The sequence below is a fragment of the Microplitis demolitor genome, chromosome 8, assembly GCF_026212275.2.
Source record: "Microplitis demolitor isolate Queensland-Clemson2020A chromosome 8, iyMicDemo2.1a, whole genome shotgun sequence".
Lineage (NCBI taxonomy): Eukaryota > Metazoa > Arthropoda > Insecta > Hymenoptera > Braconidae > Microplitis > Microplitis demolitor.
In genome coordinates, this window is record NC_068552.1 from 2,144,002 (window position 1) to 2,157,767 (window position 13,766).

The 13,766-nt window shown below is 26.4% G+C and overlaps 1 protein-coding gene across 5 annotated transcripts in view; it reads left to right on the forward strand.

Moving 5' to 3' along the window:
• LOC103572998 (retinoic acid receptor RXR) overlaps positions 1–13,766 on the forward strand; it is a 46,817-nt gene that overhangs the window by 19,419 nt on the left and 13,632 nt on the right. The window contains exons 1-4 of one of the 5 annotated variants that reach the window (XM_008551843.3): positions 968–1,032; positions 1,912–2,261; positions 12,514–12,643; positions 13,316–13,483. In XM_008551843.3, the coding sequence (XP_008550065.1) occupies positions 2,177–2,261; positions 12,514–12,643; positions 13,316–13,483 (383 nt within the window). In that variant the 5' untranslated portion in view covers positions 968–1,032; positions 1,912–2,176. Of the gene's footprint in view, positions 1–967; positions 1,033–1,873; positions 2,262–12,513; positions 12,644–13,315; positions 13,484–13,766 lie in introns of those variants that run through there. The other 4 variants (XM_053741461.1, XM_014441328.2, XM_008551844.3 and 1 more) reach the window with 4 other exon arrangements.

The window sequence follows — 13,766 nt, forward strand, 5'->3', positions numbered from 1 at the left end:
TATTCGGCCGGAAAAATCAGTATCTAAAACAGCAATTCTTAATTTGACTAATCATTACTTTTTAATTGATTATGCCATAAATTAATAAACTTTTACTCATAAGTCACGTATTCTACCTAAAAGTAATAATTTCTTACTTTTTGAAATAATTGCTAGTTTTTCGGAATCTACAAAAATTAGTAAATTACATTGTATTAAGTATATAATAGTAATTATTGATAACAGATTCCACTTTTTACTATTATTTATTAATTTTTAATATTCTGTCTTTTCCATGTTCAATGACATTTAAAAAATTTTGAATGTTTCAAAAACATTCTCAAAAAAAAATTTTCTTAAAAAAATTTTGGTACCCCCACCGTACCCCTCCTCCATCTAAATCTGCAAAAAATGCACCAGCGAAAATATTAAATTATTTAAAAAAGCAGTAATAAAAATAATAAATTAACTGTATCAGTACCCAGTTTCCGTGTCATCTCAGTGGTGACCTTGATCGCGAAGGCCGTCATCAGTAGAGCGAGTTCTCCCGTTTCACTAGACTACACTACACCAGTACCAGTAAATAGTGTAGTAGGTTAGATAGTGAATAGTGTAGTGTAATGTATAATGTCATGTATAGAAGTGTTATGTTGATATGAGTGTGACGAGAATTGCATGCACTAGAACTTGACTCGTATTTGCGCGCGCGCGCCCGCGAAATAAGCTCGCCCCACCCGAGCTTGCATCCTTCCCTTTTTCTCTCTCTTTTTTTATCGCGATATTCATCCCCTCTATCCATTTTCTTTATTTTTTTTCCATCAACATTGTAAGCCTGCAGATCTCAAACTCGGTCTTTATCTCGCCAACTCTCTCGTCCATTCTCGTTCTCTTTTTTTTTAAACAATTTTTTTGTTATCCTCTCTTACACTCTATCTCCATCGTCTATACATTTTTACTGCTCTTGCTCATGTACATGTGCGGTGTCCCGCCGATCGCTCAGTTGCCTTTAACACGTCGCGTATTACGTGTACTCACTCGGTCTTCTATTTGTCGGTAAGCAATTGACGTCGCGTTAATTATTTTAATGCTGTTTACATTTTTAATTATTTTTATCTCGTTTAAATAATTCATTAATTTGAAAAAAAAAATTTTTTTTTTGCTCGAAAAAAAAAATCATTCCTAATTTCGCTGATTAATTACGCGCGAAATTTGAAATTTAAAAATTCAAATAAAAAAATTTGTCGATTTTTTTTTTTTTTTTTTTTTTTTTTTAATTTAATGATGATATTATTTTGAAAGTGAATGTTAAGTCTGCATGTTTTATTCACTGCCAAATTCAGACGATGCGTCTCGACTTTTGCGCAGTTGTCTCGCGCGCTCTGTAGCATCGAGGTCGAATGAACTGTCTCCGGATTTTAGCAGAACGTTACGATACGACATTGAGTTAGGATATATGATATAAATTTTTTTACATATATATATATATAAAAATATATATCTATATATATGTATATATGTTGATACATGTTAATATATAGATAAATGTGTATATAAATATATATTTATTATCTCGCGTGTTGTCAGACAGTTCGCGTTATCAACGAATTCATCGTACTCGAGTGAGACGAGATTAGTTTCAAACGGAGCACTTGACCTTGAACTTACAGCTGTTAAATTAGTATCAATGTCAACTCTTGATTTTATTTTTTATTCCACTGGGATCGGTCGTTGTGTTGTCTAATCCAGTTGGATAAGTTATCAGTATTTGTGGGATTAATCATTTAATAAAATATTTTAAATTTTATCATCATTGTTATTTTTATTTTGCGCGTATCTATTTTTTTTATCAAAAAAAAAAACGAGATAAAAATATAAAATTACAATTTTTTTAAAGGTACGAAATTACGGAGAAATTTGAATTTATAATTACAGAGTACCAAAGATTCGCGTTATGTGATTGAGTGAACGAAACCAAAATTGCAACCAAATTATTACGTTTAATTTATATAAATAATACGGGAGTATAAAGTGAGTGGTAGTTTGAATCAAAATATGTTTTTTTGAAAATTGTGGTTCAAATTTCCGGAAGTTGTGGATTTGCATTGTAACAGAGTGAATTGTTAAGATTAATAATAATAAAAGTATAAATATAAATATACGATACTCGTTACAAAAGTAAAACCGGTTGAGCATCAAGATGATGAAGAAAGAGAAACCTATGATGTCGGTGACGGCGATAATCCAGGGTACACAGGCTCAACATTGGGCTCGTGGTAACACCTGTACGTAATTTACTTAATTTTTACTATAAAAAAAGCAAATAGAATATTTATAGTTTTTTTAACTAATTTGCAATTGGTTCTGATAAGATTCTCATTTGATTTTAATTTTGAAATATTTGAACAAAATTTTTTTTGTAGGGAAAGGGGGGGGGGTGAGCCCCTTAAAAAATGAGGGCTTATATGTAATATATATGTCAGCCCATTTTACCCCACTCTCCCCTAGTAAGGAAAAACTTAAAAATTTACGTCGAGTGTCATATTAAAGTCATGTTGACTTGGATTTGACTCAAATTTAAGTCAACGGAGTCAAATCTATGACAACGTTGACGGGTTTGATTTAAATTTTAGACGAGTAAATCAAATTAAAGTCAAGTTGACTTGGATTTGACTTAATTACGGTAAATCAGTTGTAGGGCAAAGTGGGCGCCATAAAATTTTCTATACAATAAATTCGGAAGGATAAGCTTATCGAAATTTCTTATGTAATGAGGGCTAAAATAGACCACCAAAACTGTTCATTAAATATAATTTATTAAGAAAGTTCAAGAGAACAAAATTACGTTTTAGGGTTATACCGCAGCATACTATTAAAATGATTTTTTATATTAATAAAATACAATTGCTTTATAGTTATTTGCAAATATCACACATGTAGCTTTGCACAACTTTGTTGTGAACGGCACATGAATCATGGGCCCAATTTTTACATTGGCCACCTTGAATCCATGGCTTTAAAGATTCCGAGTATAATTTGCCACAAAAAATACAAACAGTATCATCCACCGATTGTTTTGATTTGCTTTTTCCTTCTCCCTTTCCTTTAGTCGCTGTCTTCTCCGTCGTTTTAATATAAAATCCGAATTTTTTTGTGGCGCCCACTCTGCCCCTAATTTTCGATTTTTCAATCTTAATCATCGCAGCATAATGAAGTGAAAAAAAGTATCAAGGGTCTAAAAAGAAGTAAACGTGTTGAAAAAATTAATGATATAATTATTTTCCTTAGGGCCCCATTTTGCCCCCTCCCCTCAGTAAGACAACTTAGTTAAAACCAAACGTGTTTATACATCTTAAAATATGTTTTCCATTTATTGGAAAAAAGAACAAACTTAGCTTGAAGTTTGTCTTGCTTTTTTTCCAATTTTCAAAATTACACCAAAATCAAGTTTTTTTTTTTATCCGGGTCAATACTTATATTTATTTTTTTATAAATATGTATATATATGCATATAAATTTGTTTAATTAAATTATCACACTGATAATAAAATATTATTTCTTGTGTTTTATCTATGAAACTCAAACTTCAAGTTATTGAAACATAATATATATATAAAATAAAAAAAAAAAAAAAAAAAAAAAAAAAATATGAATAACAAAGCAAAAAGTAAAGAGTGAAGGTCGACTATTGAATTGTTATTAATTTACGAGTATAACCAGTCAAAGTTATCAATCGGTGGATTGACCATTTGAATTAACTCTACAGTACTTGGCTATTGTAGTGCATTAGCGTAATGTAATAATAATAATGTATAATACATAATAGTGTGTATTGTAACCACAGACATGTCTCTCAACAATTGCATAGACATAAAATTCAATACTTAGCTATGTTTATGTAAAACGAAGGTCATGCTACATCCTTATCTCTTAACACACACTCATTTATTATATTCACAAGTCAATATTTAATTTATAGTCTTCTACTACCTCATTTTCTTATCTACATTCACTTTTAATTAATTATCGTTTTTTAAATTCTTCAGTAATTTAAATATAAAGAAAATTTATTATGAGAATTTTAATATTTTCAATTGGCATGCAATTAATTCTTTTTTTTTTTTTTTTTATTAATAATATCTAGTATAAAATTGCGTGCAGATAAAAATAAATATATTATTAAATATCATATTACTTTTGAATATATTCATTATTTATATATATATATATATATTATATACATAACAATAGTGCCCTTGGCCGCGAGGATAAGTTATATTAATTTTATTTGGTTACTTAACATTGACAACAATAAATTACTAGACTGAAGAACAAGTAAAGTCACTTTAATAAATAATTATATATATATGTATATGTATATATACAGTCAGTTAAGTTTAGATTATATAAATAAGTTGATTTTATTTAGCTACATTATGGTTTATTAACCTAAATCTCTTGCTAATATTATGTTTAATTATAATTATAGATACATATATATTAGGGTGGGCCAAAAAAAAGCTAATTTTTTTTTTAATTACCGTGAAAATATCGTTCACGATAATGAGAAAAACATTGTGATTAAGCTTGAACTCTAAATATTAATATTAAGCCTTTTCGCGATTTTTGATTTTTGATTTCCCATTAAAATAACAGAAAAAAAAATTTTAAGTTTGGATTTTTAAACCTTGGTAATGGATCATTGAATAGATAAGCTCAGGGTATATTTTTGTAGGTAATTAAAGGCTCTACAAAAAAAGTCTCAATATTTTTTGATAAATTTATGTTCAAAAGTTATTGACGCTTGAACTCAAATTTCTAGTAAATTTCGAGATATTTTCATTTTCCAGTGAATCTATCAGAGTTATCACAAAATGTCATAGGACCTTTTTTATAGAAAATTTTATTCTCTACAAGTTATCTCTCATAAAGTTTTTCAAAATTCTGCATAACTTTCTAGTTATTGCTATTTTTATTTCAAGCTCTTAAAAAAGCTGTATTCTGATCGATTTCAGAAACTTGACATTTCATATATATTTATGTATTTATATACGTTTGTATAAAATTACATACTGTATTCATATAGATTATATATAATAATATACAATTCTATATAATTTCATATAATTATATACATTTGTATATAATCACATACTGTATTCGTATAGATCATATATAATTATATACAATTCTACATAAATATATACATTTGTATGTAATTACATACTGTATTCATATAGATTATATATAATTATATACAATTTTATATAACTTTATACAATTATATATATTTGTATATAATCACATACCGTTTTCGTATAGATCATATATAATTATATACAATTCTACATAAATATATACATTTGTATGTAATTACATACTGTATTCATATAGATTATATATAATTATATACAATTTTATATAACTTTATACAATTATATATATTTGTATATAATCACATACTGTTTTCGTATAGATCATATATAATTATATACAATTCTATATATATATTTATATATATATATATATTTGTATATAATTATATACAATTCTATATAATTGTATACAGATATGTACAATTGTATATGATTTTATTCTTTTTTGCTTTTTTATATAGAATTATATACGAATGCATATAATTCTATATAATTATATAAAAATTTTATATAATTATGCATCACCTCTATCCAATTGTATATAATTCATATATAACTGTATACAATTATATAAACTCTTTTTTCATCGGATATCTTATAAAAAAATATTTTATAGTTTTCAAAATTAATTTAAATGCTTATTTCTGATGACTGTGATATATTTTATTTTTTTAAAATCCGCCATAAAAAAACAACTTGAAACATATTGATTATACTAAAGTGTTATCAAAAACAAATATTTGAATTAATTTCACCGATTTATTGGGTCTAAACCTGAATAATAAAAATTTGTACTCACATTTATTGCGGTCATCAAAATATTCTTGTTTTTAAATTTTATATATAAAAAAAAAAAAAAAAAAAAAAAACAAATGTGGCGATTTATCAGTGCAAAAATTTATTTTGATTGCCATAAATTAATATCGATGTTATATATTATATTGTGACATTTTTATTTATTGTTATATCCAAATAAAACGGAAATGCAACAAATAAACATGAAAATACAAGATTTATGATTTATGACTTCACATCCGTTTTTAGTCACATACATAAAATCACTATATTTTTTTTTTAATATTAAATATATTATTACATAAATGTTTATATATAATAATCGTATATAAATAATCAAAAATTTGAATGTAAATAGATTTAGTAGCTTACATGCTTGCGAAAGGTCAACGATTTGAATCGATGGATTTATATATAAATAAGAAAACCCTTGTGTTTCAACCTTGTGACCTTAAACGAGTTGATACGAGTGACCTAATGCATGTACTGAGTCCTACACGTGGTATTATTACATATATATGTATAAAGTGCATATATAACATGAGTTACACGCGCCGCGAAGCCTAAGAGTATACACTGCCATGCCCTCTAGCCAGGGTCATATTGATTATTTTCACTGTCTTAAGATCATTTTAATATAAGAAAAGACGCTTTTTTTAAATTTAAATAATAAACAGTAAAAAATACATTTTATTATTTAATTATAATTTAAGCGTCGATAAAAATCCATATTTAAGTATAAAGAAACTCATTAGTAGTATGATTTTTATATTAATATATAGTATATATTATATTATATTATATTATAAGATTATAAGAAAGGTTGGAAAAGTTTAATATTTTTATGTTTTCTTCAAACTCGATGTAATCCTATCCGACTTGAATACTAAGATAATATTTATAATTCATTATTTTATCTTAAGTCTCACGTATACTTGCTGAATTTTCAGTTATTATTTTTACTTGATAAGATTAAAGGAACTGACTTGTAACTTTTTTTGTATCAAATTTATTTTATTAAAAGACGAAAAAGGAAATCTTTCACCTCGAGTTTAAATATGTATTCTTCTGCAATAGAGGCAATTTTGGATTTTTCATCCAAAATTTGATTTTTATTTTAATATAGTAGCGTTGTAACATCGAATTTGATTAATCGAACAATCGATGTTTCTAAAATTGATTTTAATTTTTAAAAAAGATTTTTTAACATCGGGTTTTTCAACAATAGCTTTCATTTAAGTTTGTTATGAAAATAGAAATCTTTTGTTTCAAATTCAGAAATATTATTCTTCGATCAAGAAAAAATATAGTAATAGATTTTTTTCGTTAATTACAACCTTCAAGTTCCAGCTTCCAAATCCTTTAAATATTTTGTTTCTTTATTTGTTTTTTCTTTAAAATATTCGATTGTTACAATCTATTTTTGGGGAATCGATTGTACAACTTAAACGGTGCTCTCAAATAATCGATTCTTCTATAAAATTTTTTTTTTTTTTATAAAATAATAATTTATTATATAACAACAGTACATTTAAAAATTGGTTTAGTCTTGTTTATTTATTGCTTTAATAATATTATAATTAAATCAATGGTCATAAAATAAAATTTTTTAAATAAAACATTACTAGTTAAATTCAGTAATATTGAACTTCAAATTCAAATTTTAAAATCGATTTTCTCAATGGATTGTTGAATTATCGATTGTTCAACTATACAGTTGATGAAGAAAAAAACTGCTTTTTTTTGCTAAAATTAATCGATTTTTTTGATTAATTGATTGTTTATGAACGAATAATTGGTGACATCGATTGTCTAGTTTCGATTGTATTCGATTATGAATAATCGAATATTAGCACCCAATTGTGACAACACTATAATATAGAATTTTATTAAATATTATTTCGAAAAACGTAAAGAATGTTATATTTTAAGTTGTAGAATGCATTAGAGTTATGTGGGGTAGGTGTGCGAAGTGGATAAGTATACGTAAACCCATGTATTTCAGTCCGAAATAAATGGGTTGGCGCCCACTTGCCCAGACTCTATATGTCGAATTCAAAATATACACGTACTAAAAGAGAAGTAAAAAAGTATAGACTGAATTTTATGACCTTAGGTACTTAGGTTGACGATGGATTGAGGCCCAAGTACCCTTGTAGGAAATGACGACGGGCCCAGGCTTTGTCGACGCTTGGCCTAAAAGTTACTAATTCTGGACCAAGCTGGAAATTCAAACCTGGTCCAAGTTTGTTTGAGTATCGGGATGATAATTTCAAGTCAGACTTGACATTTAATCCTAGACCTAGATCAAGTGCCAATATTGTACCAATTGGACCTATATAGTAATGCGCATGCACTGTATAAACTTATATCAGTAGACATGTCCGTGATGGCCAAAACAGGTTCCGTCGTAAAAACTTTTTTTTCTACAAGGGTTATTAAGCCTTACTGTTAAATAATGCTAAAAGAATATAAGAGTCTAAGCTTAGTCTCTTAAGAGTAAAAAACACATCTTTAAGCGCACATTTTTGAATAAATATAATTTTTCATTTGTTTAATGAATTGAATTGTTTTAATTTACGATTATCATGCCTAAATTTCCAACAGGTAAAAAACAGGTTTTTAATTTCGGAAGAGCATTTAAATCGTCAGACGGTGACGTCATCTTGCTGCGAAAAATACGTTAGTTTGTTTAGATGCTTAGTTTAATTAAATTTTTTAGTATCAAAATTATCTATACAAATATATATATATATATATAAGGATTTAACAATAGATAAAATAAATATTAAAAAATTAAATGAGGTTAAAAAAGAAAAAATAGGGACTAGTAGGAAAAATGGGCCTTTTAAGAAATAAGGGCTTATATGTAATATAAATGTCAGCCCATTTTACCGTCAGAGGTCCATTTTGCCCCACTCTCCACTAATAGAGGAAAGGGGGGAAAACGGGTCACTTAAATTTTTGGAAACAAAATTTGAATTAATTCATGCGCAGTAAGTGGATGTCAAATTAAAAAAAAATAGTTTTAGAAAAAAATATAAACATTTATATGAGCACAACATATATTTTTATCGTTCTTACATGCACTACAATTATCTTTACGCAATTTACCTAGTTATTTTATCATTAGCCACAATAAGATACTTTTCTACCATCATTGGTCTATTTTTATTCAACTTGAGTAACAAAGAAAATATTGAATAAATTTATTAATAATTGTATGAATTATAAAAATTATTATTATTTAAAATAAATGATTTATGTTGGCTACTAAAAGTACTCATATTCAGACATGTGCGCAACTAAATCGTGTAAACAAAAGCGTATAAATATAACGAATGGAGGCGATGAATAATCAGCAGGCATGCATATGTTCTCGAGCATTGCACCGATGTGTGTTTGCGCGTGGTCAAGGTGCCCACCCGCGTCATCGGATGCCGTCAGTTACTTTTATCTTCATCTCTTTTTATATATAATATACATATACAAAATGACATATAGGTATTGGTACAATTGAATTTTTATTGTTATAATGAATAATAATACAGTTTTATATTGTATTCGAATAATATGAAAAATGTGAATTAATAAATAAAATAAGTTCATACATATCATGTTACTAGACTGAAAAAAAATATTGCTGTAAGAGCAATACCGTTAGGTTATAGTAACCATCTAAAGTTTGGAAATTTGTAGATTTTTAATACAAACTTCATTTCCGTAAAGGTTACCTGCATGGAAAAAATTGTATATTTTTATTTTATATATGAAAATATATATTTATATAAAACGGAAAAAATTTATGTATGTTTGAATATAATGGTCATATAACTTGAAAGTATATTTTTTCTTATAACATAAACTATAAAAGAAAATATATATTATATTATAGAGCATTGTATATTTTAAAAATATAATTTCTCGGTTATAAATTCCAATATAATTAAATATAATCGAGACATATATTTTAAAGTATAGTAACTGCTATAAAAAAAAATAATTTTCATTATATTTTTCCAACATATCGCATTATATATTGGATAATATACTTAAAAATATATAATATAAATATTTTTTTAATCGGGAAAATGAGCATTCAATTTATCAGTTTAACTCAGGAAAGAAAATAAAGGTACAGATTAATAAAGAAAGAACGGATATCTCAGTACATATTAAGTAGATCTGACCATATAGATGTTTACATGTAAGTGTGCGTTTCAATCAGGGGATGTCAATTTACAACTCTGACTTAAAAAAACTGAATTAAGCTTTTTTAGGTTTACAACTTGATATAGGCTTGGAATAAACCTTTTAGACTTTAAATTTTAAGTCGAAAATATATATTAGCTTATATATTAACATTATAAAATGACATGTGTTTATAATATAATTTTCAATATATGGAGTTCATATAGTTTGAATATATGCCAACATATAATATTATATATCATGTTTGTATATTTTGAAAATATATAATTATATAATTAAAACGGCAAAAAATAGTTATTTCAATATATATAACTCCTTATGTAAATAATTATATTGTAATATAAAATGGGTTATATTATTCAGTATAATTTTAAGATATAAGATTTTTTCATGCAGATACATCGCTATGTTACCCATAGAATGCTTTGTTAAATCAAATATCTGTATAGATGGTTACTACACGGAGAAATTATTCTTGTGTGGAATGCTATGGTGTCCTAGTAGTGCCGAATTTGAATATTTTGGCTTTAGGATTTTCTCTAGATCCAAAAGGGTGTATACTTTTTTTTTTAATACGCTTTATGAAATTGAGGCAAAATATAAAATTTAATTGATAAAAATATTATATGTATTTTGTTCAATCGTTATATTGAAAATTAATTAAGAATTTATAACTGAGGCGCACTTAGATTACGATATATTAATAATAGTTTAAAAACAAAAAATATTAGTGGAACAAAACCGACTAAAAAAAATTACGTCGTAATTAATGGCGTAATTAATGGTTAGTAAAAATGAGCTCTTATCACAACTTTTAACTCAAAAACAAGCGTAACAACTGTCGATTTATCAATGCCACGGTTCAATACAATCTAAGCTATAATTACAACAAAAATTTAATTTTTAAAAAAATGTATTTATTATTTTTTACAGTAATATTTTCTTATAAAATAATTTTAGTACACGGAAAAAAAAACTATCGTAAATTTTACTAAAAATATGAGAATAATTACTAAATTTGGATAGTAATCTTGAAACACTTATAATTTATATGAAAAATTCATATACAGATAAGCATATTTTACAAGTCGTTTAGTAATTTCTGATATACTGGTTATGGAAAATCTCCTATTTTGCATATTCATTTTTAGTTATATGTAGTAAATTTTACTATGCCGTTTAGTAAATTTTACTATGCCGTTTAGTAAATTTTACTGTATTAGAACGGAAAAAAATTAAATTAATTTTTTATTAGCTTTTAACTTTTTACTATTATTGCTATCATTTTGATTATTATTTTTATTTATGTCATCTGTATTGGTGTTGGTGTCGATTTTTGTTTTTAAAAAAATCACTTGTTCCAACCGAGATTCGAACCCTGATCTCCCGCGCGCGAGTCCTTTCCTATGTCTGACGGCCCGAAGTCTCCTTTGGACAAAAGTTTCAGAACTTGTAATACATATTTGTATATGCTATCCCCACCAACTTTTAATTTTATCTGTACACAGTAGAATTTACTATACAGACAGTAAAAAAATATAATCGTGTTAGCAAAAAATACATTGCGTACAGTAATTTTTAACATTTTGTACAGTAACAAATCCTATATTGTATTAGAAAATTGACTTTCTTAAATTAGTATTTATTAATAGTACTTATAGTAAAATTTATTATACAAATAGTAAAAAATACAATCGTCTTAGCAAAAAATACATTACAAGTAATTTTGAATATCTTATGTAATTATTACTAACTAGTAAATTTTACTAAACGTTTAGTAATAATTACAATACAGAATGTATTTTTTCATATCTGTTAGTAAATTTTACTACAGTATTGTAATTTTTACTATACTTTTTTCTCCATGTAAAAAAAATCATTCCGTACTCAGAGTAAATATGGAGTTGGTTTTTTCATCGGATCTAAATTTTATTTAAATCCGAATTGAACCTGCGTTCTCTCCGCAAATTCGTAACAGCAGACATTGGCATCATTATAAAAACAATAATAGCACTTGTTAAATATGATGCCTCCCATCAATCACAATCTTGTCAACATAAAATAATCTCTACTGCGCATTTGTTGGCTAGGGCATTTAAGTGAGCGGGATATAAACCAATGTAGCATCAATGACGTTGGCAAATTTAATTATATATCCATTAAATTGCGTTTCATATATTTTTACGATACCTCAATCGCTCGTATAAATTTATCTAACCGTCGATTAAAATCTCATTTGTCTCACTAAAAAACTCTGGAACATTTTATTCTGATACTTTTTTTTCTGTGCAGATTTAATATAAATTGCAGCCATTAGTAATTTTACTATCTATGTTTATTCTACTATTTATTTGTTTACTTATTTTTGTTACAGGGTTGAGTCTCGAAAGCAGCAATATGTCAATGTCTTCAGTAGGTCCTCAGAGTCCTCTTGACATGAAACCTGATACTGCGAGTCTTATGAATTCTGGAAACTTCAGTCCTTCTGGTCCAAACAGCCCAGGGTAAATTTGATAATTTAATTACACAGCAAATAATTTTATTTTATTATTATTTTTATTAAAAAAAAAAAAAAATGCGAAAATCTGCATTCTATTAATGGCGAGGATGTCAGTATCCGGTGACCCATGATGTCACTTTAAGAGACTTCTGTAGCTGCGGTCATTTAGTTGAGTCATAAAAAGATAATAAAATTGATTTATTGTTATTTAAATTATAATTTACAGAAATATATTTTTATTTTTTTTTTTTTTTTAAATAAAAGATTTGCAAGTCAATTATTTCTAGATAAATTACAAAAGCTTTAAAAGATATTATTACTTTTCTATTTAAAGCCGATAATGCCCCAGCTGAGCTTGCGCTATAATATAAAAATAGAATATACCTGAAATATTAAATTTTCTCAGAATAATTTTACAAATTAACCAAAAATTTATCATTAAATATTTAATTTTTATTTTTTAATTAATAATTACACTAGAAAAATAATTTAAAAATAAAAAAATTGGAGTAATAAAAAAAATGTTAAATTTAAAAATCGCAAAATTTGAACTTTGGTGGCAGTAAAGAAGCGCTTCGCGTTTGAGGTGTGCAATAAATTTAAAAAATAATAAAATTTCTGACTAGTGTAATTATTAAATGTAATATTGAACGAATTGAATTATAAAACACTTTAGATCCTTTACTGTTGGCTGTCACAGTAGTATGTTGAGCACTTCACCAAGTGGGCAATCTAAAACAGGAGCTGGATCACCGTATCCTCCAAATCATCCCTTGTCTGGCAGCAAACATTTGTGTTCAATTTGCGGCGATCGTGCTAGTGGCAAACACTACGGAGTTTACAGGTACCTATATTTATTAGAAAAATTTATATTTTATTTAAATAATATAATTATTATAAATATATAGTATATACGGGGAGAAAAGAAAGGTAATAATTACCATTCTACAAGGTAACCAGTCCTATTTTTTAAAGCATAGGAATCATTACTATGCAGCATGGGAATGATTACCATTCTTCTAGTAATATTTACCATTCTTCTGGTAATATTTACCATTCTACATGGTAACCAGTCCTATTTTTTAAAGCATAGGATTCATTACTATGTTGCATAGGAATTATTACCA